We start from the raw sequence: 18,466 nt of genomic DNA on the forward strand, positions 1-18,466 counted from the left end.
ACATATGCATCATCAGTTTTCTCACATTAGAACATCTAAAGCGATTTTGTCTGGATGCCATTCACGCGAAACCTATGTGACACATACATACATACATACATACATACATACGTATGTACGTACACATACATACGTACATATATACATACGTAACAAAAAATGCTGAACATTTTAGCGTTTTATTTATAGAAATCCGTTTAAATTAGTATTTTAGCAACTTAAGTTAAAACTTTACTTTTATATAAAACTAGTTATCTTGGTAGCGTTTTTACCCTAGGAGTAAAATGTTTATAAGTTTAGAGATTTTTGTATAGCTACAGTAAAACAAATCTATTTTAGTAATAAACTTGGGGTAGTCTATATTGATAAATAAAATTTGAAAACAAGATTAGTTCAGTCAAAAACTCAACAAAAAAAAAAGTTTGAAATAAAATCTATAAGACATGTCACCTTATCATTATCGCCTATAATCTCGATACATAACCAATAGTTTAAAAATGCGTTAATTTTTTTTTAAATTTAGTATACTAGCGTAGAAATTATATATATATATATATATGTGTGTGTGTGTGTATAAGAGCGCATTATGCAATCACACATGCTAAAGATTTTGAATTAGTGGTTTCATTATATGTTAGTCAAAAGCAATTAAACAACAATTATTAACTCTAAAACAAACAAACAAAAAAAACTAACATAGTAACAAATATACAAACATGATCATCTTTTATACAACAAGTTCTTATTTCATTCGTATTTTTATTTTTTCTTACCCCACAATTAAACGAACCCTAAGTTCCTCCCTCTATACTTTCACAAACTTATGATATCTACTCCAAAAAAAGAAGGAAAAAAACAACTAAACAGTAAGATCTAGGCTAATAACTACAATGTAATGGTCACTTTATTTGGCAATCAGAATTCAGAAGGGCCCCTATATATACATACCTAAGTTTAAAATGACCTGTTTCATTGGATAAAGTGGAGCCACGCATGTCTTGCACTTTTTTGACAGTGAAAAGATTTAGTGATCAATTTTGGCACTTGATTCCAGAATTGTAGTGTGGCCTATTCTAACCCAATCCTAGTAGCCTTTAGCATCCTCCACCTTTGTTCCGTGGTACCAAGTAGCTAAGAACGCCCTCTCTATCTTCGACTTTGTTTTCCAACTTTTTCAAAGTTTCCAATGTAACCACCGGATCGTCTGCAGCCAAGATTGTAGGAATTGCAGGGCTCGCAAGCAGCTCTCAGATTAGACTACTTAGTTTTTATTTAATTGCTAGAAAGTAAAGTTTAATAAAATAAAGTATTTTTAATAGATTAAAAATAAATATTACGTTTTACTACTCATTACTACTTTGATATTTGAGCTTAATTCGGACTAAATCTAGCTAAAGTCAGAGCCTGGTTGCAGCTCCAACAAAACTCGAGCTCGACTCAAATTCGATTATTATCTTAAAAATATCCTAATATTAGTTTGCTTAACAAACAATTACTGTAAGTTATATTAATTATATAAATATAATAATAAGTTAGCATATCACACTCACCTCGAAAGGCAATTTTGTGAATATGTATTTTTGATATTTTAGTCCTTTTTAATTTTAAAAGAACAAAATATTATGTATTTTTATCATTATATTTATCAGGTATTTTAAAAAATAAAAAATATCTGTTAATAACAATAAAAAATAAATTGTAGGATGATTTTTTTAATAATTTTCTTAGAATTCTGAGAAGATACACGTCCAGTAGAAGCTGCAAAATATTTGCTTAATTGAAGCTATATATATATATATATATATATATATATATATATCTTTGCTCACTATATAGTATGTTAACTTATGAGAGGAGCAAAGCAGATAAGGGCATGCACACTTTGCGCTTTCGACCAAACTATAGATGCTAATTACATACCCAAATAGATATATCTTGGGCACGTCACCTTGCCAATCTATCTACGTAGAAAAGAAAACGTTAACAAAGTTAGGTGTAGGCTTGGCTCGACATAATTTCTACTCTTAGAATTAGCCTAAGTCGAGCTCGACTAAGCTAGATCAAGCCCAAGCCGAGCCAAAGAAGAGGAAGGAGGAGAAGGAGGCGGGGCACCGCGGGCGGTTACTTGTCGTTGCTGAAGGAGGAAGAGGCGACACCATGGCGAAGGAGGAGGAGGCAGCACAACGGTGGCAACTTGGTGAAGGAGGATGAGGCGACACCGGCGCATCGTGGCGGAGGAGGAGGTGGGGATTTGGGGTTTGGGGTTTATCTCACCTCTTTTATATCGAGTCTACCGAGCTCAGGCTCGGCTTGATATTAATTTCGAGCTAGTTTTAGCGGCTCAGGCTCAGTTCAGCTCTGACCGACCCAATTAGGTGTTATAAGTGTCACATAAAACGAGTAGGAACTTTTTAATATGTTAAAATTGAATAAACTAAAAAAATACAATATCATGTTACAATCGAATAAACTAAAAAGATATGACGTTACAATCGAATAAACTAGCTAGCGAGATACGGTGTTACAATCGAATAAACTAAAAAGAGATATGGAATGAGAATCTTAGATTAGACAAATACAAATAAATAAAAAGTAAAAGAGAATTGAAGTAAAGAGCTGACTGACCGTGTCTCATTTAGCATTTCAAATCTAATATATAATGCTAATTTTATGGGGTAGACAGCCATCGTTTTCTCGTTATATATTCTCATAGGACTAGGAATAAGAATAATAATGTGATCGATCACATTCAATATAGATATAATCAAAATGTTCTCCTCCTATCAGATGGGACGTGAATTGCGGGCTATTCTAGGCTTCTTTCATGGTAGGTGACATGGTGTCCATCAATACCAATTGTGGATAGAATTTGCCTACAAGAAAATAGGTTGCATAGATATTGATAGTCTAAATGCCATTGTTTTCAAGGAGGCTATCTTAAAAGAAATTTATATTTAGCATCCTATCTTGTTAACTTATTTGTAGTTAATATTTTTAATTTTATTATTTATAAATTGACTTTTATAATTTATTAAATATGTGTAGAAAATACTACAAATTAGATTTACTCTACAATGTCCGGGCAGCTGACTTAACAAAAAAATATTTCATCGACTACCACCGATAATTTTCTTTTAATATGACTAACATAATTTTTTCATCTTCATCTTCTTCTCTCTTCCTCTCTTGTTTAGGGCACAACCGACGTGATTGCTTCCTTTCTTATAGCATAAGGTAAATTAAATCAACCTCATAGAATAATGCTTTTCAAATGGGATTCCTCTCGTCTACCCATCTCATTGCAAGAGAGATCAAGAAGGAAAATAACAACCCTTACATTCACATAAACCTATAAAACTTCTAAGACAAAGGTAATGGAAAATAAAGCGATCAAGAAGTGCGGCTAGTTGGAGGTCCACTACTTAGGAGGATTTGACATAGGATCTCGACGATGGATGGAAAAGGTAAATTTTGGTATATTCGGAGGATCCAAATTGAAATTTGATCTACTAATCTATTCAAGAGATATTGATTAAGAAATCAAATATTCTAAAGATATCTATATTCAAAAAGAAATGAATTTTACTTTGAATAGGAAAGCAAGTTGTAACGAATTCAGATTTGAATGAGATTATGGTATCCCAAAGGAAGATGTGTCTCTAATTAAAACTCATCACAACTAATTATTATGACTGAAAGTATATTACAACCAAATTTCATTGTTTAGGCCTCGAAATTAGTAATTTTGCTATTCTAGGGAAGTTTTATATCTTTTAGTGTAGAACCCAAAAGTTGATTCTTTTTATTCCAGTAGCTCAACCTAATTTAAACTAGAATTTTATGAGTCTTAGTCATAACTTTCCATATAAATGAAAAGTTCATCTTTTTGTCAAATTAGGATTTTGAGTCTTTTGTTAGTCTATAAATAGTCATGTATGCTTGTGGGCAAAGGATGGTTAAATTTGGTTCATTTTCTTAATAAAATTTTGAGAGTTTTCTCAATCGTTTAATTTTTGTACATCATACTCTTCATATGCTTGACATTTATTCTGAAGAGCAGCTAAATCTAGTAGTTACTCTGGGGTTAGGGATAGCAACATGAATTTGCCACCACCTAAATGTACTCCCAGTTGCATCACCTATTGTGGGAAAACAACAAGTTGCCTCAAATGAAGTGCATGCTATAAGAGCTGGTCTCCATTGTTTTAAATGTGGTGAACCTGAATAGGGGACTGAGTTACCAAATGTCTATTTGTTGACAGTAAAAAACTTGCAGAATGTGATCTCATCTCTATGATTTTGAGTAGGATGTCGTTCGTGTATGATACTACTGGTGACAATCAATGCCTATAAGAGTTCACTGTTGGTTGTTCAAAGAGCTTATTTCACTCCCACAAAGCTGTACAGTAATAGTATCCAATTCATATGTACTGTTGATGGCAAGGTGTGATGCCTTACTATATTTTGGTAGTTGCAAAAATATGGCACCAGAGGAGGCCGTTCAAAAATTAGGGTTAACAACTGAGCAACATCCCAAACTCTACAAATTAACTATCATGGATCAAGAAAGGCAATGACTTGTAGTCTCTAAATGTTGCATAATTCTTTTCTCCGTTGATATGATGTATATATATGAAGTGTGATGTGATATAGTTCCTTCGAATGCATGCCATCTTTTATTAGGAAACTCTAACAATTTTATAGAAGTGTCGTTCATGTTGGGCATATAGGAAATGCATATAGTCTCTTATTCATTTCCACTAAGATTGTATTGCTGTCGAACAAAGATATTACTAAACTATCTAAGGAGAGGTCAAATCTCTTGCCTATGAATTAATTTGAAGATGAGATGATATAAATCAAAGTGGTATGTTTTGGTGAACAACAAGAAAGTGGAAATCGCCAAAATTTCCCATGTTATTAAAGGTTTAATCAATGAATTTCGAGATATATTTCTTTCTAATTTTCCAATAGGCTGCCACCAGTACTAGTCTCCTAAATCGACCACACTATTGCACAAGTCCCAAAGAACATGAAGAGCTTCATCGGCAATTGAGACTCCTATCTAAGGACCATGTCCGAGAGAGTCTCAACCCTTCTGTAGTTCTAGCCCTAGTTACTCCTAAGAAAAATCATTATTTGCTACCATTTCCTATTTTGAGGTTAGATGACTTGTTGAATCAGTTGAGAAGAGCAGTTATTTTCAACAGAAAAAAAAAAAAAAAACTTTGATGCCCTAATTCTTGGTATTTCCATTAAAAAATTAACAAAATCGAGAAAGATGTTCTTGTTCCAACTGGTTGATGTTCAATCCTTACATGTTCCTTGCATCGCTTCTTTTGGTATTTTGCGTTGGGGTATAGCATGGATTTAGTATTCTAATCAAGGGTATAATTTGGATTTAGTACTTTGAGTTGAATATAGGTTGGGTTGAGTTGAGTTTAACGTAGGTTGTCATAATATGTTGGATAAGCATAGCTCATCGTAGGGTATTTTCGTAATTTTTTAGTATGGCTAACTAAATCTAAGAGTTTGATTAATTTAATTAATAGATATAACAACATGATATTTTATGCACATATTTGCTAAAATATTGATTGACTTGTAAATAGTGACAATGAAATGTGCACACTCAAGTACGTTAAAAAGACAAGTTGTTAAGTATAAATACATGACATTAATTTTTTTAATTATTTAATATTGTTTACTCTTGAAATTATATAGATGAGAAATACTAAATGACCGTTTCACTCTTAATATTTTTCTCTTTCTTTTTTCTATAATAAGAGGTAGAACTATCATCACAACAATTACTCACATAATAATTTTTAATAAAAAATATTAAACAACGACTAATAGAAGGGGCATTAGGAGGTTTTACATAGTTTAAGAGTTCAATATACGGTGAAAAATAAATGTGAAAGGTCTATGCGCAATAGTTTAGGATAAGAGTTAAAATAAATCGGATAGATAAAAACTTAATTATCTTATCCACTAAGTACAGTCATTTTATATATTAGAGATCTCGATTAAAAATATAAAAATTATCTTTTATTTTATTAGTTTTATAATATTTCAAACTATATAAATATAGAGTTCTTAATTCAAATATTATTTTTCAACTTATATATGGACTATCCGTGTAGTAGGATTATAAGAATTCAAATATTAAAAAGGATAGAAAAATCTCAATGCAGAACTCAAATACCAAACTATATCGGATCAGACTTACCAATTTTCAACCCGAGTTCAGGGTCCAGCATAATTAATTAATTATCATTAAGAAAATTGATAGTTTTTATTTTAGTCCTCTAGAAATGTCGAATTCATATTGTCCGGCTTCCATTGGGCCAAGCCGAATTTATGTTTTAGCCACACTCAAACCTAAGCCCAAAGCCCAAAAATAAATTGGGCCTTTAATTGGAAGGCCCTTTGTACGGCTAATCAAACGTTAAATAATATATAAGCAATTAATGTAGAGATTAGTAGGAACTTAAGTGGAGAGCTGGGTGTCTCAACTATCCAAAAGTTTAAGCTGTAAGTTAGTTGATCTTGGAGTATAGAACTTATGGAGAACTGTGCCTTGAACATTTGATAGTTTTCTTGTCAAATTGTTTAATAAGCTCATGTTGTATAAGAAGCTTAATCTGTATCTTTATGCATTGGACTATTTCCATTTAATTCTATACTCAAAATTATGAAGATCACTATACTTTTTAATGAAACGTTATTATGTAAAACATTGGAATGCAAGGATATGGGAGCTTATCTTCTTTTTCTTCTCTGGAGCAGCCATTCAGATTTTGGATTGTGAATGATACAAAACAGAGCAACTTTTCAATTTTCAAATATTTTTTAAAGTTATGCTTCATTGATCCATCTATAATGAGTAGTTTATTAGGTTAGTTTACACACAGAACCAATACACTAGGTAAGAAATCTCTTAGAACATGCCCATTTATTCTTATATGGGTTTTGCACAGGTTGGAGGGTTCAATATTGATTAAAAGAATCACACATATTTTAGCAATTCAGTTATATATTCTTGATTCCATTTTCACCTTTTGCTCTGCTATTTGTGACTATTTGAATGATATTAAGAGGTTTTCTTTCTTTCTTTCTTTCCCCTTCTTGGGGCATATATGATGTATCTGTGTACTCTCAAATGAAGTAGAAGGTGGATTGAGAGAAGGGAAGACCCAAACTTAATACATAGAAGAAGAAAAAGTAGTAAGAAAAGAATAATATAACTTACCACAGAATAGTACACTAAATTGAGCTATTTCCTCTAATACAGACAACAAGAAAAGAACTCACAATTTTGCAAAAATTCAGCTTATAATTCAGACAAGACCCCATCTAATCTCTTTAACATACAAAATGCACCCAACTATTGGCATTGCCATTTATTCCCTTGTGGGTAGTCTTAAAACACCATATTTATTGTCCATTTCTACCAACATGCCACATATACTGCACCCCTCCATAATGCTTCCTTGGCTTCAAATGGGCATATAAAAAAATAAAAAGAAAAGAAAAGAAAAACTATGGCATGAGTGTGGCAAGGTAATGTGCACAATAATGGCTCATATCATATGGGGTTCTTTCTCAAGAGGGTGGAAGCTGCACAGTGAGAAGCCTTTCACATGGCCCCCATCTTCTCCCATGCTGTCCATCATACTTAAACTAATAAGCCTCAAGGCTCAAGTACATGGAAAAAAGCCTAAGCACCATGTGTGCATGTGCATTAGAGGAATTATATTGGAGGCATTGCAGTTGGTGATTCCATCTCTATGATTGCATTTGGGTGCCTCTCTCTCTCTCTCTCTCTCTCTCTCTCTCTCTCTCTCTGTGTAGCTTACTTTTGGCCATGGCATTTGCATTTGGGTGTCTAAACAATGAGGATGGATGAGTTGGTGTCTCTCTCACTCTAGTGCAACATCAACATGGGAAGATTCTAAGGAGAAAGGCTCAAATTATCGAGTTAAATGTGGTAGGTTTCATGCTATATGCTCTCTAACTCACATACAAGATGAGAATAAATTATGTGGGGAAAAGTACAGAGAGGAGAGGAAACAGTTTGAGTTGGTTGGGGCTGACTTTTTTCTTCCATTCAGGACAGAGGTCTTGATAGTTTTTTGCACTATACTTCAGATGGGTGTATTATGATTGGATGGGCTACACTGTGAAATATTGAAAAGAAGTAGCTTAGAATTCACCATGCCTTTCTGGTGGCACTGGTGCTTTAATTGGGAAAAGGAGAAAGAACTTATCATGGCTAAGGGGACTTTTTTGTTTTGGGGGGGGTGTATGGTGGTCACTAAGCTAGTAATTTTATGTATGAAAAGTTAGTGATGCTTATGATTGTTCATGAAAGCCTAATAATATCACCAATCCATTTCTGGTAGAGTATTATTAACCACTAATTATTATGACTAGAATTTAGTTGAAGACAATTCACTCCATGCATTTATTCTGTTTAAGAAACCTTGAATGAAGGAAGCCTTTTAGCTTCAGTAAACTTTCAAAACAATGTCCGAACCTTATGTTACAAATATAAAGAATAATAAAACTCATCGTTATCTAACAACTAAAAAATTTCAGAGAATAATTAGCAAAATTAATACAGCTTCAGAGCAGACGTATAAATTCGAATCCCCCCAAACATATCTATCATAAAAATTTATAAATAGCTAGTACTAAAATTCACAGACTCACACGAATTGACAGCATAAACTGGCATTAGTTTAAACATGATCACATTAAACAATGGAATATTAATATATGTCTTGACAAGTCGATGCTAATTAAGAATTAGAAATCTTAACACAGCTTCCTGCTGTAAATTCCCGTCATCTATCTGACAGTCTTCCATAGAGCATGTTCTAATGACAAGCTCACACAAAATTCTCAACCATGTTCGATGTCGGAGTACGTCTCCAATGAATCCAAATGGTTATCCAAGCTTCTGTCCAAAAGCTAACAGCCATTACACTCCCATTACCAGCTGTTTGTGAAACCCGAGGCCCCACGAGCTCACCAACCCAATATAACAAACTCTATCCACCCTTCCAATCTAAACAAAAGGTTTTAAAATTTTATTCTCATTGATGTTATGCCAATTCAAAACCGATCATATATAATCTCCCTCCTCTCCCCCCCCTCTTCCCGTTGATATTGGACATAATGCTAGCACTAAGATAGAAGAGTTAGAGAAAGAGAGGAGAAGAAAGAACTGAAAATGACAACTATTAGACTAGTCTTCATCTCCTTCTCCTTGTTATGCTGCATTGCGTTATCCAATGCCGCCGGCGATGAAGCGGCGACGCTGCTGGCGATAAAGTCGGCGCTTGTTGACCCGTTGGGCGCCCTCGGGGATTGGAAGTCCGGCTCGCCGCATTGTAATTGGACCGGCGTGCACTGCGACGCACGGGGCACGGTCGACGGCATTGATCTGTCCGGCAAGAACATAAGCGGCGTCATCGCCGACGACGTCCTCCGCCTCCCGGGCCTCGCCACCCTTAACCTTTGCTGCAACTCCTTCTCCTCCTCACTCCCTAAGTCCCTCTCGGGTTTTGCGGCGCTTAGGGAGCTCGACGTCAGCGACAACAACTTCATCGGGCGGTTTCCAACCGGCCTCGGCGCGTGTTCCGGACTAATTACCCTCAATGCCTCCGGCAACAATTTCGTCGGCGCGCTCCCCGAGGATATAGGCAATGCCACGTCGCTCGAGGTCCTCGACTTCCGCGGGAGCTTCTTCACCGGTGGGATCCCGGCGGCATACCGGAGCTTGCAGAGGCTCAAGTTTTTAGGCCTCTCCGGGAACAACTTCACCGGAAGGCTCCCCGCAGTGCTCTTCCAGCTTTCCTCGTTGCAGCAACTCATAATTGGGTACAATGAATTCTCCGGCCCGATTCCGGCCGACATCGGGAACCTAACCAATCTCCGGTATCTCGACATGGCGATTGGGAACCTCGATGGCGCCATTCCGGCTGAGCTCGGGAATCTACAGATGCTTACCACTATATACCTGTATAAGAACAATATCGGCGGCGAGATCCCGAAGGAACTCGGCAACATGTCGGCGCTGGAAATGTTAGACCTCTCTGACAATAGCATCTCCGGCGAGATACCACTGGAATTATCCCAATTGCGCAATCTCCGTCTCTTGAACCTAATGTGCAACCGGCTCAAGGGCCCGGTGCCGGCCTCCATCGGCGAGCTGCCGCGGCTCGAGGTGCTCGAATTATGGAACAACTCGCTCAGTGGACCACTGCCGGCCGACCTCGGGCGCACTTCGCGGCTGCAGTGGCTCGACGTGTCGACCAACGCTCTCTCCGGGGAGATCCCTGCGGGGCTATGCGACGGCGGCAACCTCACCAAGCTGATCCTATTTAGCAACGCATTCACCGGGTCGATACCGGTGAGCCTGACGGCGTGCCCGTCGCTGGTGAGGGTGCGCATACAGAACAACCGGCTCAACGGCACGATCCCGGTCGGCTTCGGAGGCGTTCCGTTGCTGCAAAGGCTCGAATTGGCCGGGAATGAAATATCCGGCGAGATACCGGATGACATCTCCACATCCACGACGTTGTCGTTCATAGACTTTTCGCACAACCGGCTGCAGCTGTCGCTCCCGACGACTATCTTATCGATCCCGACCCTTCAGACATTCATGGCCTCCGACAACCAGCTCACAGGAGGCGTCCCCGACGAGCTCCAAGAATGCCCGTCGCTGTCGGCGCTCGACCTATCCAACAACCGTCTCTCTGGGAGCATCCCGGCCAGCCTCGCGAACTGCGAGCGCCTCGTCTCGCTCAGCCTCCGCAACAACCGGTTCACCGGGTCGATCCCAGAGTCGATTGCGACGATGCCTACGTTATCCATCTTGGATCTGTCAAGCAACTTTCTCACCGGCGAGATTCCGAGTAATTTCGGCAGCTCGCCGGCGCTAGAGATGCTTAACCTATCCTACAACAACCTCTCCGGCCCGGTGCCGTCGACAGGGCTGTTGAAGACCATCAACCCCGACGAACTCGCTGGCAACCCCGGCCTTTGCGGCGGCGTTCTCCAACCGTGCGCGGCTAATTCCCCTTGGTCGTGGCCAGCGGGTGGGTTGAAAAGTTCTCACGTCAAGCACATCGCCGCCGGGTGGGCGATCGGGATATCGGCCGTAGCCGCCATCGGCCTCACCATTCTCTTATCCCGCCGGCTGTACAATCGGTGGTACGTCGACGGCAGCGGCGTCACGGGGTGCTGCCATGACGGTTTCGACCCGGAGAGCAGCGGCGGCGGAGCTTGGCCATGGCGGCTGACTGCGTTCCAGCGGCTCAGCTTCACGAGCGCCGACGTGCTCGCCTGCGTCAAGGAATCGAACGTCATTGGCATGGGCGGGACCGGCGTCGTGTACAAGGCCGAAATGCCGCGCCACCACGCGGTCGTCGCCGTGAAGAAGCTATGGCGCGGTGGGGTCGGCGGCGAAGGAGCAACGATCTCCGACGGCGAAGACGGAGGGGAATTGGTAAGGGAAATAAGAATGCTCGGCCGCCTACGCCACCGCAACGTGGTGCGGATGCTCGGGTACGTGAGCAACGACGTGGACACGATGATACTATACGAGTACATGGCGAATGGGAGCTTGTGGGAGGCATTGCATGGGAGTAGGGACGTGAGGGTGCTGGTGGATTGGGTGGGGAGGTACAACGTGGCGGCCGGGGTGGCTCAGGGGCTCGCCTACCTCCACCATGACTGCCACCCGCCGGTCATCCACCGCGACGTCAAGTCCAGCAACGTGTTGCTCGATGCCAGCCTCGACGCGAGGATCGCCGACTTCGGGCTGGCCAGGGTGATGGTCGAGAAGAACGAGACCGTCTCGGCCGTCGCCGGATCCTATGGCTACATTGCTCCAGGTTGGTTCACTGTTCTTCTTCTTCTTCTTCTTCTTCTTCTTCTTCTTCTTCTTCTTCTTTTATTCTTTGTTATTTTTCGTATTAGAAGCATATCAAAAAGAGTTTTAGGAACGATCGACTGATGTTTTATGAATACGATTTGCTAGTTTCTATTTCAAGATCGTAGCGAATAATATGTTATAATTAGCGATTTGATCAAAATTGCCACCAATTTTTGCTAACAGTTTCATTGGAACAGAGTATGGCTACACTCTGAAGGTGGATGAGAAGAGTGACATCTACAGCTTCGGTGTGGTCCTCATGGAGCTACTCATCGGGAAACGCCCCATCGAGCCGGAGTTCGGCGACTGCCAAGACATCGTCGGGTGGGTCCGGGGCCGGCTCCGGAGCAACCGCGGCGTGGAGGAGCTGCTCGACGCCAGTGTCGGCGGCCGGTGCGAGCACGTCCGCGAAGAGATGCTGCTCGTGCTGCGGATCGCCGTGCTGTGCACGGCGAGGTCCCCCAAGGATCGGCCGTCCATGAGGGACGTGCTAACAATGCTCGGCGAGGCGAAGCCGAGGAGGAAGAGCACCACCACCACCGCCACCGCCAATGTGGTGGCCAAGGACAAGCCAGTGTTCACTACCTCACCTGATTCTGGCTACATGTAGATGCCGAAGAAAATAGTTGAGGAGGTTGGCATAGGATGGTGCCCCTTTCTGAGTTCTAAGTTCTAATTTACTTTTGTATGTATTTTTTTTCTTTTTTTCCTCCATTAATCATTGATTCAGACGTGTAATTTATGGTGGTTAGATCAAGGCTGGGAGAGTTTGTCAAAATAAATTCTCTGTCATTTGTAGATGTCATATTTATTCAGAAAAGAAGAGAGGAACAGAAAATAAAATAAGAAGATTAATTTATTGTATTCCAACTTGCCAGACAAGTTCCTTTTTGTTGGTAATGGAAGCAGACTAGGAAATTGAGAAGTATTCAGTTTGCCACCAAGTTAATGGAAACAGATCCAACTTACTGAGCTCTTGAGATCAGACTGCTCACTCCTTTGAGATTAAAGACTAGTATTTGCCACTCAAATAATTTTTCAGTTCTCAAAGATATAGCTTTCTTGAAATCTTTATTAAATCAAAAGTATTGTTCAGTTGTTTGAAATGCAATATCAGCTTTCACTTCTAATTGGCAAAACCAGACATGCTACAGTACATCAGAGAATGTAGAAGAAGATGAAGAGGAAGAAACAAAAAATATATGTCTTGTCTCAGCATGCCACCTTTCATAGATAAAAACTACACACAAATAGTATCTGGATAATGCTAGTTCAAGTAGTTTTCATACATGAGATCATGGGGTGGTACTTCCATCCATGAGGCTGGACTTAGCATATGCCACCCAGCAGCATTTTACATAACTAAATCCAATTTTCACATTATCCACCAAGTTTTCTAGATCTTCTGCAAGACTATCATCAATTATGTATAGACAAGAATGTAACATTACACATTCTAGTAGTAAAATGATTCACCTCTGCCTTCAAGTTATGTATGAAGACTAGAAACTGCAGGATTAGCATATGCTTTTCAAACAATCAAAAATGCGAAGATATGTATGCAATGCATGACAAGTCTTTAAGAGAAGGGCAAGACCAGTAACTAAAATGCCAGATAATAAAATAGCAAAGTGAAGTACTTCTACGTAAATAGATATGCATTGCTATGAACAACTAGAACACTACAGTGAGCATCCTCATTCATTCCACTCATAACCATAGGAAAACATAATTTGTGAATAAGTATTAAATAAGATCCAAACGGCATAATAAGGTAAACTTGCTGTACTGCAAGTTTTCTCAACATCAAAAAATCAACCCAGAGATTGTCATACAATTGACATGGCCCATGATTTCAACAGAGCATAGGAATATCGAAAATAGGAAAGATTTGAATATATCTTCCCTCCGGATAAAATAGCATAACATGGTAAATTTATACCTCTAGCTCATTAAAATTAAGAACTCAGTCCTCCCAACAAATAATATTCTTTCATACTTCTATAAATGCTAACTCAGAATACAAGTAGAAATCCAAAGAATTGCTTCACTCTACCTCTCATATCCTTTCACAAGATGAAAACATTTCAACAAAAATACACTTTTAATAACAGTATTACTATCTTTTCAACAGAATTGCAGACACTGTAAGAAATTACAGAGAATTATTAGCCAGATTTCACAAATGAAATTCCTATTCTATAAAAAATGATACATCTATGTATGGAAGATATATATATATATGGAAGATACATCAAGTGCCTTCTTTGTAGTTTCAAACTCTTCTGTAAGGCTAACTTCTTACGAACTCAAGGGCAAGCTCATCAGATGTGCCAACATGAGCATGAAAAGAATTTATTCTGTGGAGAAACTTTGATATCTGACAGTCAATTTGCTATGGAGAACCTTCAGAACAAATACAAATCAGAGTTTAACAGATGAAGGTCATGGTGTTTCCTTTACTTTCTCTTCATGTAAGAGAGGCATAGAAGTCAAGACTGACTCCTCTGTTCATTTTTCCAAGATTTCTTAGCAGCTTCAGCAGATGAACTGCCAGAATCTCCATTACCATCCTTAGGTTTAGAAAAGAAGGGATCCCACTCATGGGGGCCAACTGTACGTTGACCTTCCTCTAACAAAGCATATTTCCAACTGTTCTCCTCAATGAAATCCTTATCTTCATGACCCTCAATTATATCCCTTCTCAGTTTTGTAACTTTGTCAATAATGGCCTCTACAGAAACATCAAAGGCATCCTTCAGAGTTTCCAGTTTGGACCTAGGATCTGCATAGATCAATCTTGGTATGAGACTAATGACCTCCTCCCTCATCTCCTTGACAACATCTGGAGATATCTTGCTTAGCCTTTCTTCTATGCTAACATTTCTCTTACGAATGTCATCCTCTGGGATGAAAACTGAGTACTTTGTATAATTCCTTGGAAGATGCCATGAATACTGTGTATATGCTGAGCCGGGATGAAAGAAGACAGGTATACAGCCAGCTAATATTGAATCAAATGCTGATCTCCTTGTGTATGAGTCCCCCTGCGGTTGCAAGCAAAACAAAGAGCTCTGAAACATCTGCATTATGCTACTTGGAGAATGACACTTACTCTCCCCAAAGTCACATTCCAACAATTTACATACACTTGACTTCCTGCACTGATCTATGATTTGTCCTCTGATTGATTTTGGATTATCAGGACGTGGTGCCCCTGCAAATGAGAAGAGCCACTTGCGCTCCAAATTCCTCATTCTATCTTGCCAGATGAAAACATCAGCATCTTTTGCCGGATGAAAGTAAGTCGGATATGGTATTCCAAAATCATTTGCATTCCATGGGCTTGACTCCACAACTAGCATGGACATGTTCTTGGCAGCAGGTAAAAATAGAAGCTTGTTACCCCAATCTGATTCAGACTCCGTCAACCTTCTGAAATCCCAAGTGATCCTTCCAGCAACCAAGAAATGGTCCCTCCCACCCATCACACTCCACTCAGGCCTTTTCGTGAGCCAATCCACCAAATCAAGTGAGGCTGCGTCCCTGACTGAGATGTTATAACCCCAAAGGTACCTTGCTACGTCAAAACCAGCATAAAAAGGAACAAATACAGCAGCAGCAATGGAGGAATCTTTGGTCAAGCAATCATACTGCTTCATGCGATTATTGAAGATCACGTCCACGGCAAATTGATTGGTGGCATACCAGCCAGTGTTCGAGAAGACACCTTCAGCATTCTCAAGCGGCGGACCAAGGCCGGCATTGCTCATAAACTTACACATGTTCGTCCAAAGGCTAAGCTTTCTGCAGTCTCTGAGCATGTCATCATTGAATCGGGATGGGAGATTGTGAACATAGATGTACCTCCCGCCACAGGGATCGCTTTTGTTCTCCAATGTCCTAAGGGCCCGAGAGAAGGGGAAATTCTTGGGTTCTGCATGGGTTTCAGAATGCGTCTGATGGGGCATAGCAACAGGTTCGGGTAAATTTTGTTCCTCAGACAAATGTTGGACGTGTTGGGCATCAACTGAAACAGCGACAGGCTGTTCTGTTGGGCTAATTGGACTACTGAGCACGAAGAAATGGAAGTAGAAGATCAAGATCCAGAACATGCCGGCAAGGGTGGCAAGAAAGCAAAGCCGGGAAGACGGCGGCTTACCATTGGACTTCTCCATCTCCTCGTGGTAGCTCGACGAGGCCAAGCGCCGCCTCATAGGTTTCTAACCACCAAAAAAGGATTCAAAAGTAGAATGACTTGGGCAAAACCCAAAATGGGTGTCAATCCAATTGGGGCACCATGCTACCCTAACTCTAAATCTAGCAAAAAACCAAACCCTAACCCCCAAATTGGCATCTCAGGAATCGAAATTTCAAAATTCCGATGGAACCCAGAAGCCGCATTCCCACCTAGAACAAGTATAACAATTGAAAACAATCAGAATCACAGGAAGCCTCGGATCTCAACTCAATCGACAGAGCTAAAGAAGAATCAAAATGAGCAATTTTGACGAGAGAATTCGAGAAAAATCCAATCTCTGGATCGATTTCGAGGAAGACACGAGCTAAGAAAATAGATCTCGGAATCAAACAGGTGAAGAGAAGAGAGCAAATAGAGAAAGGAACCAAAGGATAACTTACGGAGTAATGGAGAATGGGGGCTTTCTCCTCTTTTATTAGTGGGCGAGAGAAAGAGAGAGAGAGATCGAGAGATCTCGGAGAAAAGAATGGAAGACGTGTCCCCGATATGGAAATAGAAAAATAAAGGGACGGCCATGGTGCATTCCAGAATCGCGCGCCGGTTACCTCCGTCGGTAGCCGGTCAATCTCCTCGCCACGTACGCCGGACTCGATGACGTGTCGGTCTCACCAGGAAGTTGCCATCACATACGACTAAAAGAAGAGGAAGCCGGCGCGGTTGGTGAAGTGAAGCAGGCATTTGAGTTGGGTCAGGAAAATCTCCAAAAGAGCATGAGACAAACGATGGGAAATAATTATTTTATCACGAGATTTATCAAATTTTATTTCTATTATTATTATTTTTAATCAAAATAAATAAAATTATTGTGGTCCTTCTCCCACATTATTAAATTGTAGAAATATTATGTTGATAAACAATTACTCTTCCATGCATAAATGTAAGGCTTCAATTATGCTTGCAACTGGGTTGGATTCAGTTGAGATTGGACCCAGCCAATTGAAGCAGATCCAAATGTTTAGGTACAAACATAAATGTTAAGAAAATTTGCACATAACACCCTATATTTTAATAAAATTATAATTTATACTTTACATTTTTACTATTTATAAATCGAGTCCTATGATTTAAAGAATATGTGCAGAAAATATCCTGTGTTAGATTTGAACTAACACCGTTTGCGCAGATAAGAATATTATGTAAATATTTTTTTAAATGACTAAAATACTCATAGTATATGTTGGATAAGTATAATTTAACTAAAGGTATTTTTATAATTTTTCTAGTATAATTAACTTAACCTAAGAACTTAGTTAAGTTTAACTAACGGATCTTTAACGGCAGGGTATTTTTTTAACATATATTCGCTAAATCATATGGCTCAATTTATAAATAGTAAAATATATGGTGTAAACTATAATTTTATTAAAATATAGGGTGTTATATGCAAATTTCCCTAAGTATCAAAACCTACCGTATTATAATACTCATACGATATAGGGTGTTATAATATTCATGTAGTTATTATTCTTGTGAATATAAAATAAGGTAGTTCTGTGGGCTTTCACTGTTAGATCGTTACGTTCTAACGCAACTTATTAGTAATAAATAAATAAAACTTATTAGTAATGAATCAAGCTGCACTGGCCGACATAGTTAGGAGTATCGTACTAGAGATGGATTATTTAGCTTCCTCTTGTAATATAAAATAGATTAAATTATGTCTAAATCCTTTGAACTATGATTTAGTATTATTTATATTATTATATAACATAAAGATAAAAAAAAATATGATGCTACTACCTTTGAACTATTATAATCTCTATAAAGATTATATTATTACGAGAAATTTAATTTTATAAAATTACTTTATATCCTTTTGCACTATTTTATTATAGGAGGAGAGAGAGTTTAATAGAAACTACAAGAATTCTATTTTCTATTTTTTATAGAAAAATATTTTATTAAGTTTATTAAGCATTTATATTTTGAACGTAAGAAGAAAGAGAGAAATAAGATTGTGGCCCTCGAATAAATGACATGCTTGGTTGAAATAGACATCGACCAATGGAGAAGCCTAGTATCAAACACATAACTAAAATTATAAGTTTTCAAGTAAAAGTGAAAGAGAGTCGAGCAACAACCTTAAAAACAAGTCTCTTTATTAGACAATGTCGATTGTATTACACAAAAAACATAGTAAAATTTTTGAATAAGCATAAGTAGGCATAAGTGGGTTAGCATTCTATAAAAGATAACAAACCCTAAAAAAAGTAGAGAGATAATAGCAAAGCCAGGAACGTAGGAATAAAAACAAA

At 38.8% G+C, this 18,466-nt stretch overlaps 2 protein-coding genes across 4 annotated transcripts; one reads left to right on the top strand and one right to left on the bottom strand.

The window, feature by feature from the left end:
- Positions 1 to 9,109: 9,109 nt before the first annotated feature.
- LOC140793472 (uncharacterized) lies at positions 9,110 to 12,732 on the top strand. Its single transcript, XM_073144969.1, has 2 exons — positions 9,110 to 11,909; positions 12,148 to 12,732. Exons 1-2 carry the CDS (start codon positions 9,242 to 9,244, stop codon positions 12,558 to 12,560), a joined length of 3,081 nt encoding a protein of 1,026 aa, XP_073001070.1. The 5' UTR covers positions 9,110 to 9,241; the 3' UTR covers positions 12,561 to 12,732.
- A 1,191-nt stretch (positions 12,733 to 13,923) lies between these two features.
- Positions 13,924 to 16,700, bottom strand: LOC140793901 (xyloglucan galactosyltransferase KATAMARI1 homolog). 3 transcript variants are annotated; one of them, XM_073145669.1, is made up of 2 exons: positions 16,592 to 16,700; positions 13,924 to 16,360 (listed from the first exon to the last, which is right to left on the bottom strand). In XM_073145669.1, the coding sequence occupies exon 2, from the start codon at positions 16,165 to 16,167 to the stop codon at positions 14,443 to 14,445; it is 1,725 nt and encodes a 574-aa protein (XP_073001770.1). In that variant the 5' UTR covers positions 16,168 to 16,360; positions 16,592 to 16,700; the 3' UTR covers positions 13,924 to 14,442. The 3 variants fall into 3 exon arrangements, with proteins under 3 accessions (XP_073001770.1, XP_073001772.1, XP_073001771.1); XM_073145671.1 differs by having other exon boundaries at positions 13,924 to 16,018; positions 16,113 to 16,670; XM_073145670.1 differs by having other exon boundaries at positions 13,924 to 16,021; positions 16,113 to 16,670.
- Positions 16,701 to 18,466: the final 1,766 nt, after the last annotated feature.

Source organism: Typha latifolia, chromosome 8, assembly GCF_019914945.1.
Source record: "Typha latifolia isolate L0001 chromosome 8, TyphaL0001v2, whole genome shotgun sequence".
Lineage (NCBI taxonomy): Eukaryota > Viridiplantae > Streptophyta > Magnoliopsida > Poales > Typhaceae > Typha > Typha latifolia.

What these genes read in the sequence shown, in the direction of transcription:
- LOC140793472 (XM_073144969.1), top strand. Translation starts at nt 9,242, where the DNA reads ATGACAACTATTAGACTAGTCTTCATCTCCTTCTCCTTGTTATGCTGC. An exon ending in CTATGGCTACATTGCTCCAG is followed by an intron (nt 11,910 to 12,147) that starts GTTGGTTCACTG and finishes TCATTGGAACAG; the next exon opens with AGTATGGCTACACTCTGAAG.
- LOC140793901 (XM_073145669.1), bottom strand. Translation starts at nt 16,167, where the DNA reads ATGAGGCGGCGCTTGGCCTCGTCGAGCTACCACGAGGAGATGGAGAAG.